This window comes from Apaloderma vittatum, unplaced genomic scaffold (assembly GCF_000703405.1).
Source record: "Apaloderma vittatum isolate BGI_N311 unplaced genomic scaffold, ASM70340v1 scaffold15064, whole genome shotgun sequence".
In the NCBI taxonomy this organism is placed as follows: Eukaryota; Metazoa; Chordata; class Aves; order Trogoniformes; family Trogonidae; genus Apaloderma; species Apaloderma vittatum.
This window is the reverse complement of record NW_009712305.1, coordinates 967-23,498: the sequence shown is the minus strand read 5'-3', so window position 1 is coordinate 23,498 and position 22,532 is coordinate 967. Positions and strand designations below refer to the sequence as shown.

At 39.9% G+C, this 22,532-nt stretch overlaps 1 protein-coding gene across 1 annotated transcript in view; it reads left to right on the top strand.

The window, feature by feature from the left end:
- LOC104272836 (trafficking protein particle complex subunit 9) overlaps nt 1–16,412 on the top strand; it is a gene marked incomplete at its 3' end in the record, with an annotated part of 32,100 nt that extends 15,688 nt beyond the window's left edge. Inside the window, exons 4-8 of the mRNA XM_009867938.1 lie at nt 3,986–4,012; nt 5,391–5,512; nt 6,715–6,840; nt 13,539–13,755; nt 16,269–16,412. Of these exons, the coding sequence (XP_009866240.1) occupies nt 3,986–4,012; nt 5,391–5,512; nt 6,715–6,840; nt 13,539–13,755; nt 16,269–16,412 (636 nt within the window). The remainder of the gene's footprint in view (nt 1–3,985; nt 4,013–5,390; nt 5,513–6,714; nt 6,841–13,538; nt 13,756–16,268) is intronic.
- Nucleotides 16,413–22,532: the final 6,120 nt, after the last annotated feature.

Below are 22,532 nucleotides of genomic sequence, written 5' to 3'. Positions count from 1 at the left end.
AGAGAGTAACACAGAGAAAAAAATAGAAAATATCACTAAGTCAGCGGTTCACTATGTCTGGAATAATGCATAACGTTTCAGTTTCCCAGATCAAAAGAGTGTTTGTGTTCTCTATCTCCTCATTTTTCTGCTGGAAGGAGATTGAAGATGGACAACAAAGATCATCTTGGTATGGTCTCTGTACAAAGAATAACCGAGAGAGCTCTCTGGTATTGTGAACGTTGTGGAACAGGATGGATACAGAGCAGAGGCTCAGTGCTTCTGATGGAAGAACTGGAGGACATCAAATAGAGCTACAGATGGAAAAGCAAATTAAAGGAATTATTCTTTATCCAATTTACAGATGTGATTTGGAACTTCTTGTTAGGAGCTACTGCACCTGGTAGTGTGATAGGAGCAAGACTGATGTGTCTCTATGTCTCCGTGTCCAACCAGCTGTGAGGCTGAGCATGCACTCCCAGGGAGTGTATGTGCACCCCTGTGCCCCGTACATGCACACAGCTGGCCCCACAGATCAGCACAGGCAGAAAACGCAGAATTCATGCACACTCAGACAGTGCTAACAGCCTGATTCTGCTTCCACCTCTGGCTGATCAGGATAAAAGCCTGGCAGTAGAATGGATCTATCTAGTGGCTGGTTTTCGGCCAGTCAGTCTATCCAGTGGCTGGTCGCTGGATTGCACCAGTTGCTGAAGCCTCCCCCTAGGAGCCTCTGAGACCCAGAGCCGTTCCAGTTGTTGGTACTTAAACCTGTGTGCACGCGCACACACACACACACATTTCTTTTATCCCTTTATTCTTCCGTGCTTGTTCCCTAAACTACTTCGATCCCTCCTTTTCCCTTTCTTTGGTTCATCTCCTACCCATCTCATAAGAAATCTTGTACAATCCCAAGATGTTCTTTCCCTGTATCTTACAAGGAGTCCCATATCCCTGCAGGCAGTAGCCCCGTGGGCTGTGAGGTGATCCGGTGGAGAGCTGCTCACGTTAACTGCTCCTGATGGGTTTCACCCCCAGACAGTTCTGGTGACTCCAATTAAGTTCTTGGGGTTCAGCTGATTGTCACTGCTCCTCTGTGCTGCTTCGTGTTTGTGGAGATGAGCCTTTAATCACATAACCAAACACTTGCCATGTGGCTCCTCAAAGTTTCTGTGGCTTCCAGGAGACACTAGCTAGGGTCATGAAAGAAAAAGATATTGATAATTGTTAGCCAGACAGGTCTTTGGATTAACCGAGCACAGCAGTTTCCGTGTGTGTGCTCAGGTTCTTACACAGCCCTGAAACAAACAGAAGCTGGGGTTAAGTGCTGGTGTAAGTACTCGTGTGTGCAACATGATCAAAATTCCTTGGTCTAAAAAACCCAACCAGCTGCCTTTAGTCATCTGTAAGTCACTATCAAGTAAATGCTTGCTTTATATCCTTTATTACAAACTGTGTATGGTGCCATCAGGTCATTGTGATAGTAAAATGACCTTGTTTCAGGAGAGAATACAGATTTTTAATGTCATATCTAGCCCTTAAAATCTGTGCATTTGGTCCTGTAACCTATGAGTGCATTTTATGTTGGCTAATTTCACATTTATTAACCTTTGTCCGCTTTTCAATGACTCTTTAACAGTAGGTGTTGCAATCTGTTTGTCTGGAATGGGTACTCCTTGTTATTAAGAAGGAAGCAAATAAGTCACAACTGTAAGAATTATCAAATAAAATGTATTTTGGGTATAGTATTGCTGCTTCTCTGTATAAGTTGCCTTGTAATTCAAGGTTGTGTTTGCACACTTGTTAATGTGTCCATATTTTTAAAGCATCTTAGTTTCATAGGACAAGATATTTCAAAGGACTTCTGTGTGAAGAAAAAGTGATTATGGGTGTTTTGTCATCCCTTCCAGATGCAAATGTTACTTCATGGTCCATTAGATATTGTTCCCCAACTCTAGTTATGATCTCGTCGTGTTTTGAGATCTGAACTCTGTCCAGCCAAACAGCTGTTGTTGTGACCTTTTTTTTCGTCCTACACGATCTTCTGAAAGTTTCTTTTCAATACTTTTTTTTGACTCTGCAGCACCTTTCCTTCAAAATCCTTTCAAACTGCACCTTTGTTTATAATGTACTTTATTAAAATTAACTCTGTATTTAAGCTGGGTGAACAAATCCCAGTTTATTTTTCTGTAGGGTGAGGCCAGAAGCAAGAGGCGTTTCCGAATACTGTGCGAATCAAGAAATGCCAGACTTGAACATTCCATTTGTGCCCGCTCTTGAGGCGTATCGATGTGAGCGTTACCTTTAATGCTTCCTAATGTGCCTGGAATCGCACCTCTTCTTGTGCCTGTGCTTCAGCCTTGATGGGACGGAGTTTTTTGGTACTGCCTTTGTACCCACACCTGGTCAAGAGAAACATGTTTCTTTGCAATCTCCTGTGGTTTCCACCGGTTGGCATTTCCAGGCTACAGCACAGGATCCTGGCTGCTCAGAAAATGTTGCAGTGTCTATATACAGAAACATTATAAAGAAACATACAGAAACATTATAAAGAAACATACAGAAACATTATAAAGAAACATCTTTGGAAAAAGAAACATTAGTATCATCTCCTTGTTTAATGTAGAGGGCAAGCTTAAGAGGGCAGTGTTAAAGAGTTTTTTTTGGGTGAGGTTTTTTTCCCTACTAAGCAGAATTTCAAAATATTTCATACCTATCTCTAACCATCAGAGTGTTGTCTGGTTTTTGGTGGTGCACCCTTCAACTTATTTTGGAACTCTTTTGGTAGGAATAGCTCGTTCAGAAAAGAATTAGTTAATAAGAGAGTGTGTAAAGGACTTGCCTCATGGAAGGAGATGCGGAGTCTTGCCAGCTCTAAAGACTTGCCAGCTCCCCCGTCATTGCCATGAGTCCTAGGACTGCAGTGTCTTGCTGATTGTAGAAAGGGAACTTTGGCATTTTAAAGAAGCATGTTTTCACATGCCTAAAACCTTTTATTTCTACAGGGTTAGATTTGGGCTGCATCCTCTTGAACAGCTGAGTTTACCTCTGCCACAGCCTTCACTGTAAAAGATTTTGAGTTGATTAGTTCTTTTTCACCAGGAACCTGGCCATAGTCTTTTGACTGGGTGATTTGTATGGTGAATAAACTGAGTTTAGATTTATGTGTAGCTGTTCTGGGTTTCTCTGTTGCATTTTATTTGTTTACAGTGCTAAGCTCTTCATATTTGTCACCTGGCCTTCCTTTTTCCCCGAGCAGAGTTAGGACACTTGAGTGAAGTGTCGGAAGTATCTTTTTGATCTAGTTCTAAACTTTACCTCCTTAGTCTGGAGTCTGAGCAGATCGGCTGAAGCCAGGGCCTTTTTACCTCATACAACACTTGGTTTTGACTGCTTTAACCCTTGGCCTTAACAATTTTATTGCTGCATTTAATCAAAGTTTCAGGCAACCAGGTGTCATATACCTGATGATCCAACTTTGCAATACTCTTGGCAACTATTTTATGTGAACAGTCTGGCTCATTGGATTGGCATGACTCAGTTACTCAGAAAAATTGATGAAGTGAAATTAATGACAATCCAAAGGGATACGGTGACTTGAAAACGTTATTCTCGTGTATTGTGTATGTTGAATGAGCTCCTACAAGGAGATTTAAGTATTGTGGGACCTGATATTAAAACCTAGTAAGTAGATTGTGATGGAAACTTGCCAACTAAAACAAGAATAAAAAAAAAGGATATAGTTTTACACTGAAAAATCTTTTTGATGTGTCTTAAAATTCATTGCAAGTTTACAGTATTTTTACATTTACTTGTAGCAAGATGACATTTAACGTATGGTGACTACTTGCATTATAATTGGTAGTCCTTCAAAATAACGATGATGATCCTAATAAATCTGGTAATTTTGTTCAAACCTGATGTTGATTATAAAACATTATAAGAGCTTATTTTGTTGGCTATATTTAAGGCTGAAAAAAAAAATCACTTTTGTTCCTCCTTTTAGGGGCACAAGAAGTTCTCATTGATCCAGGTACATTATTTTCATGCATGTTTCCAAAGTCTTTTCTTTTATTACTTGCATATGTTTTGCATTTGTATGGTTAGTTACTGCGACTTGCCAAAACTGATACTGATTCCTGTTGCTTCAATTTTTGGCTATTAATCCTGAGGAAGCAAAGAGACAGAAGGTTAACTGGCACAAAATAATTGGTATAGTTCCATAATTGTGTCCCTGAAAACTCTAATCAAAACTGTTTCTTCTTATGAGTAGTAAGGATCTTTAAATTTTATTTTTTTTTAATATATTTTTTTAACAAACAAAGGTGAGTGGTGACATGTAGTTTTCTAGGGTCATGGTGCTCTTTCAGTCATCACTAACAAAGATTTTGCACTTAACTTCCATAAAAACTCTAAGATGTTAATCTACAGATGTGCTTGATTAAGGGTGATAAACATGTAAAAAAGTTACTTTAGCATTTGAGCTTGTAAAATAACGTATTTCTGAATATATAGAGGGAGTAGGAAGTATCTCTCTGAAACACAGATTTCTTTGCCATTTTAGTAGAGAAACTTCTTGGAGAAATAAATTACTACGTAATCCTGCGGATGAAATAACCTGTAAAAAGCGGCAGAGCCTTACCAAACCCTGATGTGTGTTTTTATTTGATTATATTAACTCTGCAATAAAATTAAATTCTGGAAATAAGATTTTCATGTTCTTTGCACTATCCCAGATTTCCTTGGCTGCTATTTCACATTCTTATTCCTTATGTATGTAAAGATTCTTTCTGTCTCTTGCCTTCTTTCTTACATAAGAAAGGCAATTTCTTACTGTTTTGTCTGAGCCTCAGGTAAATTTTTTTTTTAATATGAAAAGCTCAGATTTGGTGACCTTTGTTACAATGTAACACTTGATAAGGCTGAGTTAGACATAGGAGGAGAAGTATTTGTTTTAAATGCGTGGAGAAGGTCATCGCTGTAATAATTAGGTTGTAAAAAATTGCACTTTTTACTTAGGTGTGGTTTAGAAATACAGTTTGCAAGTAGAACAAGGAATAATTCAAAGATTAAAATTACGTATTCAGATGTGGCCACGATCTAATTTTAGCAATCTAACGTTTTCATTCATAGTCTAAATATTCAGATAAGTGTAAAAGATAATTAATGTGGTTTGTTATTACATCCTGTTTGCTGGCTTATGACTGAATCAGTTTTTCATTTGTACTCTTTAAAGTAGCGTAGCAAACAGAACTAGTGCTTCCTAGGTAGGGCATGAGTCTTTTCTAGGTAGGGCAAATATTATTTGTGTATGCTTTGGTCAAACCTATAGTGTATCTTAGATTTTCTCCTTAGATATTTATTATTTTCTAAAAGTTCTTCTACTCATTTCTTGCCCTGTTCTGTTTTAGGTGCGCTGACTTCAAATGGTATAAATGCAGACACGAGTGCTGAGATAGGACGTGCCAAGAATTGCCTCAGTCCTGAAGACATCATAGATAAATACAAAGAAGCCATTTCTTATTACGGCAAGGTAATCCTACTTATTTTTAAGAAACCTCACTGAAATTCTTGTGAATAATGAATTGCTGTGGTTTTGATTTCAGAGGCTCTTCTAAAGCACGTGCAGTGAAGTTTGCAACACGTATGGTAATGGGAGAAATAGGAATACTTTATACTCCTGGGCTAAGTCCTTGGTTTAGAGTGTGGGAATCTCAAAACATTGGTCAAAGACAACACTTAAAACAGCAACGTGTGGAGTGAAGTATTTACTGTGCCTGTTGGTACCTGGAGGTTTTCGTTTAGTTTTCTATCTTTAAAGCACTCTTAAGAAGTGTTAGATATGTGCAGGTTTGTTAATTATTACCTATATTTATGGCCTGTAATAAGTACAACATCTACTCCAGTGATGCTTTTGTACCTTCTGGAAGCTGAGTGGTCATGTACTGTGCCCCTGGGATCATCTCTGGGGAATTCAGGAATTTCTGAAGAGGAAATAACGTGGATCAGATTGTTTGTCTTAAAATTGCCTCTGTTTGTTGTCCAAGCTCAGACAGATCAATGCTCATGGACATTGTCTCCTGCCTTTATTAAGGCAAATAACTGAAACAGTCATTTACAGAAAATATTTTGTAAATAGATACTAGAAAACTCAGAACGCCTTGTCATTCACTTGTCATCAGTGATACTGTTTTAATTAAGGAGAAAATTGGTGCAATAAAACTGAAGTTCTGCCAATACAACTTTCTGTGCTATAGAGCGTATTTTGTAATATGTAGAAAGGGCAAAAATTAATTCTTCCTTTATTGTGATAGAACAGTTTTAGGTTGTGGTGAATTACTGTAAAAGTGACCTTTTTCTTACATACCTATTGCATTGTGAAGGTAGAATTTATTTCTTTGTTGCAGATGTATCACCCACCATGTGTACGGTTATCTAAAATCATACTAATATTCCCAACTTCTCTTCTCTCTGAACCCTCAGACTGAAGCTGTGCTGTGTCTGAAAATAAGAAAAGTGCGTGAAGAAGTTGAAAACCATTGTTTTGAATAACAATGTTTTAGATGACACCTTAATTTTCACTTGGGCATATGTTGATAATTTAACAGTAGTCACTAGCATTAAGGAGTTGCTGGGTTTGGAAGATGTGACAGCTGATTTGTGTTGAGCAGAAAGGCTTCTTAAATCTAACAGGTGCAATACTTCAATATTAATCTAATTTTCTCCCTTTTCAAGTACAAGAACGCTGGCGTGATTGAGTTGGAAGCCTGCGTGAAGGCAGTGAGAGTCCTTGCAATACAGAAAAGGAGCATGGAAGCCTCTGAATTTCTTCAGAATGCAGTTTATATCAACCTTCGTCAGGTCAGTGTGGAAGGTCCAGTTATTTTTCTCTTCTTGTTTAAGAGGTTGTACTGAAGTGTGAAAATTGCTTAGATTCAGGAGATTCCACTTTATTTTCAATATCACTACTTTCCTTCTCACCAGGGCTTGACTTCTGAGGATTTTCATATCTGTGAGTCTGGTTTAAAAGATATTCAGAGTTCATCTAAAAACATGAGGACTTAGTTTGAGATTAATGAATCTGTTGGTTGTTCTCCCTTACAAATTGAAAGAATCGCGTTGTTCTGTTGTGAAGTTGTATTAGGGAGAAACAACTGCTTGGGACAGATCTGCGATGGATTTAGTTTTGTTTTTGTTTTTTTTTTTTCCCCCTTGATTGTATCTCGTTAATGAAACTGTGAGCAAATCACGAATGGCCTGTTGCAAAGTGAGATTAAGTCTGACCGGTGCTGTAAATTGATTAAATTTGTGTTGTGTAGTGCCAAGTCTTGGTCAGGTCAAATTGGAAAGGAATTGAAAATCAGTATTTGGAAATGTGAGAAAAATGTTCAGTATCACCCCAGAAGACGGCCAACGCTTTTATCAGTGTGTCAAGCTTGGTGCCACTGCTTACAGAGAGACTGCTGTGGTTGAAGGAAGTCATAAAGAGCTGGAGAGAATTTGTAAAGAGCTGTCAGATTTCTTACTGGTTTTCCTTTTTTGCTCGTTACATCTTGGTAAGACTCCCAGTTTTTAAGTCCACACCATTGAACTTATTAAGTCCAGATGGGGGTGACAAATTTATGAGGGAGGTGCAATACTTCCTTTCATTTATGAAGAATCCTTTCTGTGAAGTCAATTTTCTAGCCCAACATAAATGAGAAATTAATTAATTGTTAAGCTATCATAAAAACAATCACTTTTGTTGCAGAGTACCTTATCTGCTGTAATGTTAATGCAGATATCATGTGGCAACCTTCAGCCAAGTGGTTGATGCTCTTTCCCACAGCCTTCTCCTGAAGAAACTGGTAGGAGACAGACTGAGGGGAATAGTCTGTGGGGTGGGCGGTGATCCAAGGTTTTCATTCAGGCTGGCAGTCTGTCAAAAACGGGGTCCCCCTTGGATCTCTATGGGCTCCATGCTCTTCAACATCTTAAAAACCATCTGGATGACAGGATTGATGATGACACCAAGCTGTGTGTGAGGTGGACACATGAGAAATGACAGCCGGTTTACAGGGAGACCTGGGCAGGCTCAAACGGTGGGCTTGCAAGAGCTGTATGAGGTTTAACAAAGACAAGTTGCTCTCTACAACTACTTGAAAGGAAGTTATAGAGAGTCAGAGGTTGGTCTGTTCTCCGTAATGATGAGTGATAGGACGAGGGCAAATGGCCTTAAGTTGCACCAGGGGAGGTTCAGGTTGGATCTTAGGAAGAATTTCTTTACTGAAAGGGTTGTCAGCCGTTGGAACAGGCTGCCCGGGGAGGTGGCTGAGTCGCCATCCCTGTTTGAGAGACAGGGAGATGCTTTGCTGAGGTACATGATTTAGTGGTATTGATAGGGCCAGGACAAAGGCTGGACTCGATCTTGAAGATCTCTTCCAGCCAAAACTGTTCTATGATTCCATAAGTGCAAGATCCTGCACCTGGGATGACATGAGCAAGGAGTCCAGTCCAGGCTAGGATCTCTCTAGGACTCTGCTGAAAGGAACCTGGGGTTGTGGGGGACAACCAGCTGACCAGGAGCCAGCAGTGCTCCGCTGCAGCAGTGAAGGCAAATTGCATCCTGGGCTTGTGAGAGAGAGATTGCGCTGTAAGACTCTAGCTGGACATCTGTTTGAACTTCACTCACGAGTCCAATGCATGGACTTTACTGCAAGGTTCAAACAAGCAACAAATTTGAACTTCACTCACAGGTCCAATACACAGACTTCACTGTAAGGTTCAAACTGTCAGTTTATTGGAACTACACTTACAGGTCTAATATGTCACAATGCAGGTTTTATGGGTGCAGTGGAAGAATGCACTATTGTAATTAGACTAAAAAACCAACAACACAGCAATACACAAGATACACTATTATAGAACTCAGGTGATTCCCAGGAAAAATGTACTAGTACAGATTTAAGAAGCACACAAGTTAGTAACAATAGCAATCCTAAAGTATGCCACGCGTGTTTTACTCACCCTCTCTCAGGTAAGGGTTCTCAATCCTGGGGAAGATGTCCTTATCCGCTGTCTCGAATAAGGGCAGGAATAATCTCCTACAGTCCCGCTGTATGGCTGGAAAAACTCTTCCCCCAAAACTCTGTCCAAAATCTTACAGTTTTTATGCTGTAAGGAGGGGATATGGGGAGGTCAGAGGCATGTCTGAGGGGACTTGCACTGTCTAGAATGTTTATCTTTGGTGGTATGATGAGATTTCCCCTGATCTCTCCTGGGTGCCCACTACTAAGTGTGTGATAACTAGCACACTGGTGACTCAGCCGACTTAACAGGTCTTGATACTTAGCCACATTAATGTATTTCACACATACATGATTTACTCAGCCAAATTTGACACATCTCAAGGGTAGATAGTGGTTGAATATGAGACTGAGGGCAAAATGTTTGTTATCTGGGGTTTGGTTCTATTCAGGTTTCGATCCTTTTGTCTGCTGTTTCATTCTGGGATGACTCAGGGCTGGGACATTTTCCACACCCCTCCTTGGGTCATCACAGTAAAGGGTCTGTCAAGGCAGGACAGAGCTGAGCTGAATTAACACCTCCCTGCATCTCACCTTTGTTCACTGAAACCTATTCTGTGGGTATCTGCAGAGGCTGCATCCACAGGGACATTGCTAGCAGAGACAGGGAGGTGTTTATCTTGTCCCACTCAGCGCTTGTCAGGCCACACCTCAAGTGTACTGTGTCCAGTTCTGCTCCCCACAGTTCAAGAAAGACATGGACAGACTGGGAAAGATCCAAAGGAGTGCCACGGAGATGATCAAAGGGCTGAAGAACTGACCTACTAAGGAAAGACTGAAGGACTCTTTATCAGGGAGGGTAGATAGGACAAGGGGTAATGGTTTCATACTGGAAGATGGTGGATTTAGGCTAGACATTAGGAAGAAACTCTTTACTGTGAGGGTGGTGAGACATGGGAACAGGCTGCCAGAGAAGTTGTGGATGTCTCATCCCTGGAAGTGCTGGATGTGCTGGAACATGTCCAGAGAAGGGCCATGAGGATGCTCAGAGGGCTGGAGCACCTCTGCTATGAAGACAGACTGAGAGAGTTGGGGCTGTTCAGTCTGCAGAAAAGAAGGCTCCGAGGAGACCTTATTGTGGCTTCCAGTATCTCAAGGGGGCTACAAGAAAGCTGGTGAGGGGCTTGTTAGGGTGTCAGGTAGTGATAGGGCTAGGGGAGAATGGATTAAAACTAGAGATGGATCGGTTCAGATTGGACATTAGGAAGAAGTTCTTCCCCATGAGGGTGGTGAGACCCTGGCACAGGTTGCCCAGAGAGGGGGTGGAAGCCCCATCCCTGGAAGTTTTTAAGGCCAGGCTGGATGGGGCTCTGAGCAGCCTGATCTAGTGGGGGATGTCCCTGCCCATGGCAGGGGGTTGGAACTAGATGATCTTGAAGGTCCCTTCCAACCCTGACAATTCTATGATTCTATAAGTGTTTAAGGCTGGGTTGAGCAACCTGGCCTGGTGGGATGTGTCCCTGCCTATGGCAGGGGGGTTGGAATGAGATATGATCTTTAACGTCCCTTCCAACCCAAACCATTCTGTGATTCCATGAGTTGGGTCTTTTTCTCCCTGGAGAAGAGAAGGCTCAGAAGGAATCTCATCACAGTGTTCCAGTGCTTAAAGGGCAGCTACCGAGAGGACAGGGGCTCTTTCCTCACAAGAAGCCACATGAAGAAGACAAAGGGCACCAGGTACAAGTTGCACTGGGAGAGATTTCGTTACAATATGGGAAGAAAACCTTGTATTTCACTAAGAATAGTCATTCACTGAACAGCCTCCTCAGGGACATGAAGGAGTCTGCATCACTGGAGTTTTTCAAGATGGTACTGGACAGGCTGCGAGATGATCTCGCTTAGGCTCCCTGTCCCACAGAAGGTTGCACCAGAGGAACTTTCAAGGTCCCTTCCTTCCTCGGCTGTTCTGTGGTGATTCTGTGTCACTGAGTGTGACTGTCATTTGCACAACGTGGGAGATCAAACTGCCTGATGGTGGCACTCGGTAGATGTGTTTTAGAAAAAAAGATAAAATGGATGCTATGGAGCACAATTATTTTTCTTCTCAAGTGATACCGATATTCACTGGTTTTCTTAGATTTTTTTTTTTGTTTTGTAAAAGATTATATTAATAGTTTGAGTTATACCTTTGCGACTGAATCATCTGCTGTACCTTGTATTCCTAATAATTGATTGTTTGTTTCTTGATGTCAGATGTATCTGCTATTATTATGCCACTGTAGAAGTTCAGTATATCATTGCTTTAAAAAGAACCACCAACAAAACAGCACCTTGATAATATTGATTATTTGGGCATTGAGGCCCACTGCTGAGCTATGAACTGTTCTTTACCTTTTTTGCTTTTAATCAAGGATAACGGTCATCTAGCTCATAACTGTACATCTACTATTTGTCATTTTCCTGGGAGGAAGTGTTTTTTAGAAAGCATTATTATGAGAAAAAATGAGTAAGATAGTATTTCCAGTATTGAGAATGTATTTTTCATAAGGAAGGATATGGCTGGGATTGTATTTACAGCTCTTCAAATTTTACCGTGTATAGCGTGGGAACAAATAATAGCTTTGTTTATAATTTGGACTGACTCAAAGGAGGAATCACCATGTACTGGGTTAGAGAAACAAACGGTCGAACAGCGTTTTTCTCCTGCAGATAGACAGGACATGAGCACAGCTCATCTTTGACAGCAGAAAAACCACTTCACAGGATGAAGTGTATGCTTCTGATAATGAGGAAAACTAGTTTTTTCCATATATTCACAGAATCACAGAATCACAGAATGTTCAGGGTTGGAAGGGACCTCTGAAGATCATCTAGTCCAACCTTCATTCCAGCATACCTAACCCTACACCAGAGCCTCAAGTGCTAGATCTACTTTTTTTTTAAACACCTCCAGGGTTGGTGACTCCACCACCTCCCTGGGCAGCCTATTCCAGTGCCTCACCACTCGTTCAGTAAAGAACTTCCCCCAAATATCCAATCTAAACTTACCCTGACGCAACTTGAGGCCATTTCCCCGTGTCCTGTCAGTCTCCTACGCAGTCTAGTAACATTATGGAAGTGATGTTTCCTGATGCAGGAGAGCTGCAGGGTAGTAAGACTTATCTTGCATCTACTTTAGAGGGATTGGCCCTTTGTATGGGTTGGGCATCATCTTTTCATCGTTTCTGAGTGTAATAGCAACTTCAGCTTCAAAAGCTGTCTGAAGTTTTCTACGGTGATTTGCTTGTCTGGGTCTCTTCTTACCCTGAAGTCCTAAGGTCTGGATAATTGGATAAGGTCACGGGGCCTTCTGAAACCCCCAGGCGTCTTCGAGGTCTCTTGTATCCCTCTGTCCAAAATTAGAAGTGACTTGAAAGCAGAATATATTTTTTTTAAATTATATTAGGATTTCAGTGACTAAAGGATGTTCTGAAGCTTCATTTATAAGACCAAGTTATTTCTGTAAAAGTTAACCGGCTGCCTAGCATCTTCTTTGGATTTTCCAAGGCTTTAAGCATCTTCAGTTGAACACACAGAATCCACTAATTGATACTTTCAGTTTTGACGAATGAGTCGCAGAAATGCTGTTTCTGTCCCCTAGTGCTATTTCTGTGTGAGGTTTGTCATTTAAACTGCCTTTGCAAAACGTGTTGGCAGCTTTAGAATAGTTGAAATAATTCAGATTGCTTTTGGTTGGGCACTAGATGTCAGCATCGGCCAACCTTCAAAGCTCGACATTGCCTGTCCTGCAGACTTGGAGGAGTTGGGAGCTTCCCAAGAGTTTCCCAAGAGTTTCTGTGGTGGTTTCTTCTTGGTTGTCTTGATTTCAAACTAAGGTTGTCATCTGAAGCACAGGGGAAAGGATGGTTCCTTGTGCCTTGTACCGACGTACCAATAAGCTAAAGAAGCGCGCATGGTGGTTACTCATCCAGTTTGTTTGAACCTCGAGCCTAATGAGACTTAACCTTTTGCTAAATTCTCCCTCGTTAGTTTGCAGTCTGCATGTGTGTAATGTCGTGGAATGAAAGTTTTTTGGTTTACAAGATCAGAGGCGTGTAAAAATCGAGACAGTACTTTCCGTGCTTTCATACCCTGGGATTTCAGGATAAATTGTTATATTTAATCTTAAATGTTTAATTTGGTCTGCCAACAGATTTTTTTTGAAAGTGATATATTTTTGTGTTTTTATTAAACATGACTGTCATGTTAAATATCTTCCAGAAAGTGTGAAGCTGTTGCATTGTTACTGACTATTTTGGCAATTTACTCATTAGTACTACTGACAAATAAAGTTATTAAAGAACTCTATCTTTGCTGCTTTTGTTAGCTGTTTAAGTTCTCCTTGCAGTAGAAGCTGTCCTGACTGGCTAGTTGCAGAATCACTGCCCTTCTGTAGTGTTGGAGATACGTCTATTCCATTTTATTTTCCTCCTGCTATTTTAAATTTTTTTTAAACTCAGGAACATGCTTTAAAATTTTGATCAAAAGCAATCCTATTCTCCCTTTAAATTGCAGCTGTCAGAAGAAGAAAAAATCCAGCGTTACAGCATTCTCTCGGAGCTCTACGAACGTATTGGTTTTCACCGAAAGTCGGCTTTTTTCAAGCGTATAGCAGCGATGCAGTGCGCCGCACCCAGCATCCCGGAACCGGGCTGGAGGGCCTGCTACAAACTGCTCTTGGAAACTCTCCCTGGCTATAGCTTGTCCTTGGATCCTAAAGATTTCAGCAAAGGTCAGTGTCTCTGATAAATTGTGGATTAGCGTAACAGGTCATTGCACTGGCTTTCTAGAAATAATTTCCTTTAGAGATTTTAAATTAAACCAAAGGAATTTACTGCTCCAAAACTAATTGTGGCAAATCAAGCAGTTCTTTAAGCTGCACGTTCACTTTTTCTCAGTGTTGCTTTCCATAATTGCGCATTTGTGCCAGCCACTGCTGAATGTGTTGCTGTATTCCCCTGTTTGGAGCAAATAATTGTTTTATTTATGAGTTCTTTTTCAAAAATGTCTTTGTTTTTGATTATACACTTCTCAGTACAAAAAAAGGTCATATTTCATTTGTGAGTGTTTTTTCAGTTCAAGTGCCTTCAGCTTGTATTTCTTCAGAAATTATATTTCTTTTGGTATTTGCTGCCGTTTGATCTTATAGTGAAAGAATTAAAGATTCTTTTACATACTTTTTTGTAGACAGACACATACATATGTATAATGTAATTATGTCTGTATCTGTAACGTCAACTGTGCCACATTTTCCTACAAATTAGATCAGAGAGATGTTATGTTTAAGACTAGTTTTTGGATAAGAGATTTCAACAGTTTTTAGATGCTATCTATCGACAGAATTCCTATATTATTGCATCTATTAAAAACCAAAGGAAAAATAGTCTGTAAGTACATGTGCCAATTCTTGTAGCTGTTAAATACTGTGTTCAGTTGCTACAAGTTTTGTGCTGCTTGCTCGCTGGTTTTAGGGAAGCTGTGTTTGAACAATTTTGTCAGTGTTGTCTAAAGCTGTCTAGAAAATAATAATCTTAGAAGTTGTCTTGATTTTAATAATCTGTGCTGCATTTTTCCTCTGAAGGAAGACACAGGTATTATGCTGCTTGGAAACTCCTTTTAAGTAAACTTTTCCATGTCACCCAAAAAATTAAATTCTTTCCAATAGTAGCATTTTTGGAGATTGTTTCACTAAATGTAGCTGCAGGAGAGGAGCAGCAAGCAGCGGGCTGAGCATGTGTTGGTGGAAAGGAGGGGGAGTTCACCAGTACAAAAGCTCCAGGCTGGTTGAAATATGAATGAACAACAGCTGGAATGTTGTTCTCACTTTCATGAGAGTACATTGACTGTTGTTGGGATTCCAGTTCAATGTTGTCTTGTAAATTCGGTTGGTAATTGTTTCTGTACCCACTGGATTGCTTAGCCGTTGGAATAATGGTTCTATCTAGTCGATTCGGACAAGGAAAAATATGAAAAAATTAATCTGACCAGGCACTAAATGATATTTTCCAAGCTTTCTTATCTCTGTTGAGGAAACAGACGTGTAGACAACCCACTGTGCATGTGGATGGTTAGGTTTTTGTAAAACTGCTGTGATTTTTAGCAGTCGCTGAAAGAAACGGCACGTGGGGGAAGGCGGAGAATTCCATGTGGAAGGCAGAAAGGTACAAAGAGTCCAGGAAGAGGGAGTGTGCTGGAAAAAAATATGCGGTGGCCTATGATGGAACAGGAGAAGACTGGACTGGAACTGTGTTGGGAGATGTTGTAGAAGTTCTGCAAGAAGTGATGACGACCAATCGTGTCACTTTTTTTCTTAATTTATCTTTCATTTTCACCTTACCTTTATGTCACACTGAAGCGCTTTGACAGGTTTTACCTCTAAAATGGCTGTTTCAGAGACATGGGAAGATCACTGTAAGCTGTAAAAACTATTTGGTAAGAATGACATTTCACACGGGAGAAATAACAACTCTTGTGTGCAAAATCTGGACTCTCGAGATTTAGCTGCAGCATATACATTTCTAGAGAAGCTTGCCCAATCCTGAACAGTAATATTGGAAGGAAGGCTGGTTAGAAGTTTATGAAGTATTGCACATCTTGGAATATCTGTTACTTATAAAGTATTTCTCTTGCTTACTGCTAGAAGCAGATTTTCATGGAAGAGTGTTGCAAATTATGCTTTTTGAGAGAAAAGTTACATTATGATGATCTATTTATTGTTACCACAGATACTTTGGAAATATGAAATAATTTATAGTTCCTACTGTCCTGTAGTTTTACTGGTTTTTACTGACTCTTAATAGCCAGGAAAGCATTTAGAGAAATATATCTTTTCCTTGATCTTTAAAGAGAGTTAAGAAGTGCTTGATCTGGATGAATAATACTACGAATAATAGTGTTATAATTCCTGTGAATTTGTTCTTGAGAGAATTAAAAACTGTTAAACTGCAAAGATTTTGTTTTTACTTCATGGGAAGCATTAGCTTAATTTCGTGAACTCTAACGATAAATACCTTAGCTGATAGACAAAACCAAAATTGCTTTCACATTGAAATATTCAAGCAAACCCAAATATTCTGATTTTTATTTTGAGTACAGGATTTAAGCTTTGTAGTTAGCAGTTCCATCCATTGGGTGATTTTTATAAGTGCCATTAAACAACTGGTTAGTACGGGAAGAAAACCAGAGCCAATTGGTTTGCAATGACTTCTACCTTTGAAAAGTATTAAGCGACTGCTTGCTGTGTAGGAACTCATCGAGGATGGGCTGCGGTGCAGATGCGTTTGCTTCATGAGCTGGTCTATGCTTCCAGAAGAATGGGCAATCCTGCTCTGTGCGTCAGACACCTGTCATTCCTTCTCCAGACCATGCTGGATTTTCTTTCTGACCAAGGTATGATTTTCTAAAAAGAGATGTTTCCACTTCCTTCTGTCCTGCAGTCGTATAACGTGACTTTAGTTTGACATGTGCTTAATTTGAAAAGTAACGGAGAGCACAGAAATTCGAGAATTCTGTGTATGTGTTTCGTCATGTACGGTGTCACTAGTTTTAAATATTAGTGTTCTGACCTCGGTGTGTAGTATCTGAAATAAAAATGCCTTTAATGTTTTCCACCTGTAGATTGACTGCCTTAAACCTAATGCTCTATTTCCTCTGTGAATATTAAGAATGTGATAAGAGGGCTTAACTGAGAGCTCTGCAAATATGAGAGGACTTAAGCACTTCTTTTAATCCAGAGGGCTTAATTAAAAATAATGACGACTTTTGTAAGCGCTATGAATGAAGAGATTGAGAGGAGTCGAGGTTGAAAAGTAAGTTCAGAAAAGAAGAATGTGCCATAGTCCAGATGGAATCTACCATGAATTTTCTGATAAAGTGTGTTTTCTGATGAGACATGGTGTGAATACAAAGTATTTTAGGGAGTAGACATGATCCTTGTGATGGAATTGAATTGTTTAACTACCACACTAGGCTTAAGTATCTGCAAGTTTCTGTGGTTTCTTTCTAATATTTTTTTTTTTAAATTCAGCAAGAAATTCCAGTGGAATTTATTAAATGAATGTGTCTGTGGAATATTTTCAGAAGGGATAATGATGTGTGTGGGGACCCTTTTGCAGGGGAGGGCCATGCAGCATTGACAAAATCACCTGGAAAAGCAAAAGGTGACAACTGTTATGTTTGTATTACATTTCTTAGGAAAGCTATTTCAAACAGATCACCCAGATTAATGAGATTGAAGTAGTGCTGAAAGATTTTAAATTTTTTTTTTGATTCGCATTAAGCTAGGTAAAAAGTGCATTTTTTTTTTTCAATTTTTCTGTGCTGCACAGAAAGTTGCCATGTCACTATGTAGAGGAAAACCCATTCTTTCTGAAACTTTTAACCTCAATGCTTTTTTTTCTTAAATCAGATGAACTTCATGTTTCTAAAGCTTGCAACTGATAATATGAATGTAGGATTTAACATATACTTAAGATTCATCTTGATAAACAGAACACATAGAATTAAAAGTCTAAGCTGAAAGAGAGTTACCAGCTAAACATTTGGCACTGGAATTTGTTCTAAAATTAAAAGAGGGTAGATTTAGACTAGATATAAGGAAGAACATTTTTGTACAGTGAGGGTGGTGAAACACTGGCACAGGTTGCCCAGAGAGGTGGTGGAGGCCCCATCCCTGGAGACATTCAAGGTCAGGCTGGATGGGGCTCTGAGCAACCTGATCTAGTGAGAGATGTCCCTGCTCACTGCAGCCCAAAACATTCTATGATTCTGTGAAAAATCTATTAATTAGAAGCTCTTGCTTCTATTCATAGAACACAAATGCATAGTCAAAACTGCTTTGTGTTTAAAACAAGGTTTTTTTTTTTTTTCATATGTTACTTGAATGACAATTGATAATTATTTTAAAACACAACTTTTGTATATGTTTACTTGAATTACAATTTCCAATCATGCAGCCTGGGAAATCCAAATAAAAAGTATCATCAAGTAAATAGATGTCAGTCACTATTTTAACAACATGGAAGCTAAGAGTCTGATTTAAAATTAAGCTATTTAGTTACATAAATATGTAAAGTACAGTCTTCTGCTTAGCAGAAAGAGGTAACAAATTCTTTATAAAAGCTCTCTAATCTCAAGCCATTATGTTTTAGTGTTTACAAGCCCTTGAGAACAACTCTTTAAAAAATAATTAAAATGTGCAATTGCAAAGTTGTTTAGAATTAAATCATGTCTTTTGCATAATGCTCTTTGAAACATAACACTGTGTGCACAGCTCATGCTGAATTTGGTTTGGATAAGGTCAGATACTTGGAAACCCCTCCAATATTTTATTGTGGATCTTTATTGATAATATCCCTACTATTTAAAAGGACTGGGATTTGTATTGTGTGCAAGTGATTCTGAAATACGTCCTCTGTTGTGGCCTGTCTAAATGCAGAGCTACTTGGCAACATCTTTTATTGAAATGTGACCACACAGAAACCAGTTCCAGAGAGTATGTCCCTCACCCCTGCAAGCTCATCCTTTTTCAGACATTCAGCAGATTTCCAGCTGTTGTGCCTGCTCTTTCGCTTTTGGTTGAAAGGATCTCAGTGCACTGAGGTGACCTTTCCTCATCATTTCATGTAATGAAACTAGGAACACCTAATTCCTTCTTTTTTGTTTGTTTTTTTTTTGTTTATGTGGGAGAATTCAGTTCATGAAAGATCCTCAAAGTAAGTCTGTTGCATTATTTGGGAAATAATGTACATTTTTCAGTGCTTGTCAGTATACCTCTGACATGGAGGTCTTCCTGTCCTGTAATTGTTGTTGCACTTTGGTTCTTTTCACCTTCCTAGGGAGATGACAGGCTTCACATTGGAGGTGTGATTGCTCCCTCTGTTGTGTGCTTCATTAAACTACTGACTCTGTGATGATTCTGCCTTGCGTTAAACATGCAGCAGTAATCTTTCATCTGTTGGCCAGTGTTCTGAATGTCTTTATTCTTGAGCTGAGTGACAGTAGGTGGTGGAGAGAACACTATCTAGAAGTACTTCTGAAGTGTCCTGGGGTTCTTTCCAGTCATTCATGTGAGGGGCTGATTCTTATGTCATTGGGTACCACTGTTAGTTCCAGCTACATCCTTTGTTACCAGCCTTTAGGACAGAGACTGGTTCCCAAAGCAATTTGGCAGGGGTTTGATGGTGTGGAGGCTAAAGTGAAGGTGCACAGTCACCTTTGGACACCAGGTCTACCTGTTGGTCCCAGACAGCAGACAAAGGTGACAAGACAAATGGCAGCGTTCCATATTTTTTCTTCTCCCCATCATGGCGGTTGATTTTGGATATAGCTTATGTGGTTGTCTGAGCTCTCTTGGGGCACTTTCAGTGCTTCTGTACTCAAGTGAATTGTCAGCACAGGTCACAGCATTAGCCTGGCCTTTGGTGTCTCAGAATGTCTGTTCTGCTGCTCTTATAATTTCCTGGATTAATGTGAATATTCTCTTTAGAAACAGAACTGTGTTGGCTAATTATCTGAAGAATGACCACGGGGCTTCTCGTGTACATACATATTTACCTTTAACACTGTAAAAATGGAGAATAGCGGATATCATGTCATCCAGAGTCTTCTTTCATGACTTTTGGCTTTACTATTCTCAGCAGCAGCAGTGACCAAAAATAAATAGGCTGCGTTCTACAGCCATGACCACAAAATGCCTGGCAGCTTGGCAAATAAGACACACTTGTTCCAGTTTCTCTGATCTGCTTATCAGGGCTTCTTTTATACTTAGTGAGCAAATTTTGAATTATTTTAGCCTATTGAACTTTCTACTGCTGTCATGAAGAAATTTGTTCTAGCCTTAGCAAACTGAAAATGATATCCTGGGCTTTATAACAAACACCCCTTTGACAGAGATGTGCCCTCCCCAGAGATCACCCTGGCCACAGTCCTTGATTCTACTGAAAGACATGAAATCTTTAGTTGAAAGACTTACCTTGTTATGACACTTTTCTCCGACCAGAGGACAGACGAGGTCCTGCATGTGATGAAGGACTTGGGAGATTTCCTTGCTGTAGCTGGTTATTTTATCTTCAGAAGCAAATGTTATCAACAGTTTATCAGCCTCAATTGTGAGTGATTTCTGTGTGTGGATTTTGATTTTCAGGCTGTCTATTTTATATGTATCTCTGTACAGGCATTGCACAGAGTGGCTGATAGCATGACTTGCTTAGGAGCTGGTTTTATAGTTTGTCTCAGTGACTGCGTACCATGGCTGCGCTTGGTCAGTGGGATGATAAAAACATAGCTCTACCTAAGAAAAACATTTTTGTTCCTTCCTGAGCTAAACTTTCAGAAATATCCTTAGCTATCTCAGTTTCATTGATTGGATTCTGAACTCTGTGGTGGCAGGATTCTATCCCTGCTGCAGTACTGGCTATTACTTGGCACTTCAGAACTGTATGTCACCACTGATCCACTCCAAACAAACCTTAAAGGGGTCTGTTGGTTTAGTTCCAGGCTCTTTTCTCGTGAACACAATCTCTCACCTTCCATATGATGCTTATTCTCAGCCTGTGCTGAGATCATCTGCTCTGATGAAGAATTTCTGCCAAGATTTGTTCCGAATGCGATTTCAGTTCTCCTTGTCCTCTAGATCCATTGTGATGGACTTGTCAGCGTTGACTGGGCACACCACTTGGGTGCCTTGACAGCGTCGAATTATTGGTAGTTGGAGGACCAGGGCCTGCGTGCCAATAACCTGAGATCGCTTTCAGAACCTTTTCATCCTGCTTTCAAGACCGCTGTGCTCAGGTGATGACTGACACATCAACTGCCTTTTGCGCAGAAGCGATGAGCTTGACCTAAGTAAAAAAAAATAAAAATAAAAAATCCCCGAATCTTGTTTATCTTTAGAAATTATGATTAAGCCTGGACTGATTGTAATTTGATGATGTCAGACATGGTGTCTTGCAACTCTTAAAATATGCCTTTCTAGCTCACAGCCTGAAAGAGGAAACTAGGCAGGATTTTACAGACATTTTTATTTATGGAACAGATTGCATATGTATTCGCTTGGTGATATTTAAATTTCAAATTGCTATGTAGGAATATAGGAAATAAGAATATTAAACTGGGCTTGTAAAAATTGACAGCTGGACCGAAAGCAAGTGTGCAAAGGTACTGAAATGTAACCCTTCTGCCAAGCCTGTACTGGCAGCAGTAAAGACCAGACCTAATTTCTGAAGAACTTTACTTAAAGCATTGTCTTGAATTTCCACCAAAACACCTGGGAAAATGAAATCAAGCTGCATGGGCAGTTGGTGAGCTATACTTCCCCACAGAGATTTGATTAAATGGCATTTCGTTGGAGAAAGGATTAAGAATAATCTATAAACCTGCTGCTACTCTAGAGCATGGAATAATTCTAAATGACCTCCTGTTTTGAGAGACTGCTGGAGCAGCTTGTTACTGTATGCTCACCTGCCCTATCCAGTTCTCTTGTTTATGTCCTGCTATGACTCTCTCGTTATTTTCCTCTTCATATTGCTGTAGCAAGAGTTCTTGAGAGCTTCAGTTCATCTTTTTTATTGCGTTTCTGCCGGTTGCTCATTGTTGCTTCCCTCTCTTTGCCATTTCCTCCTGCTTATTCCTGTAGTGCACCTTCTCTGTTCTTATTTTTTCTCCTCCTCATATTTAGGTCACATGAAACAAAGAATTAGAAATAAAATATAAGATAAACAACTATGAATGCCTGATTTTAAAATAAGCAAACCACCTCAACAGTAGTAGGAACCTCTGGAAGAAGAAGTGGGCAACAAAGCTGGTCAAGGATCTGGAGAACAAGTCTTATGAGGAATGGCTGAGGGAGCTGAGGTTGTTTAATCTGGAGGAGAAGCAGCTGAGGGGAGACCTTACTGCCCTCTACAACTACCTGAAAGGAGGTTGTAGTGACATGGGGGTCAGTCTCTTCTCCCAAGTTAAACAAGTGGTAGAATGAGAGGAACTGGGCTCAAGTTGCACTAGGGGCGGTGTAGATTGGATAGTAGGAAAAATTTCTTTACTGAACAAGTGGTGAAACATTAGAGTGGGCTGCCCGGGGAAGTGGTGGAGTCACCATCCCTGGAGGTGTTCAAAAAACATGCAGCTGTGGCACTTTAGGACATAGTTGAGTGGTCATTGTAGTGTTGGGTTGACAGCTGGACTTTGATCTTAGAGGTCTTTTCCGACCTTAATGATGAATTTATGTTTCTGTGATTCTATACGCAAAAGTAAAGGTAGTTGCAAGAAATTAAAAGGTTTGCTGATAGCATGGAGCCAGCTTAAAGATGACATAGTAGATTCTTAGTAAGTGAATTCTTCCTCTCCATTAAAATAAATCAAAAAATAATGAAAAAACCCAAGGGTAGTTAAACAGAAAAAAAATGCATTTGTGGGAGAAAAACATAGAATAATTTCAGCTGGAAGGGACCTTAAATACTATCTAGTTCCAATCCCCGTGCTATGGGCAGGGACCCCTCCCCTTAGACCAGG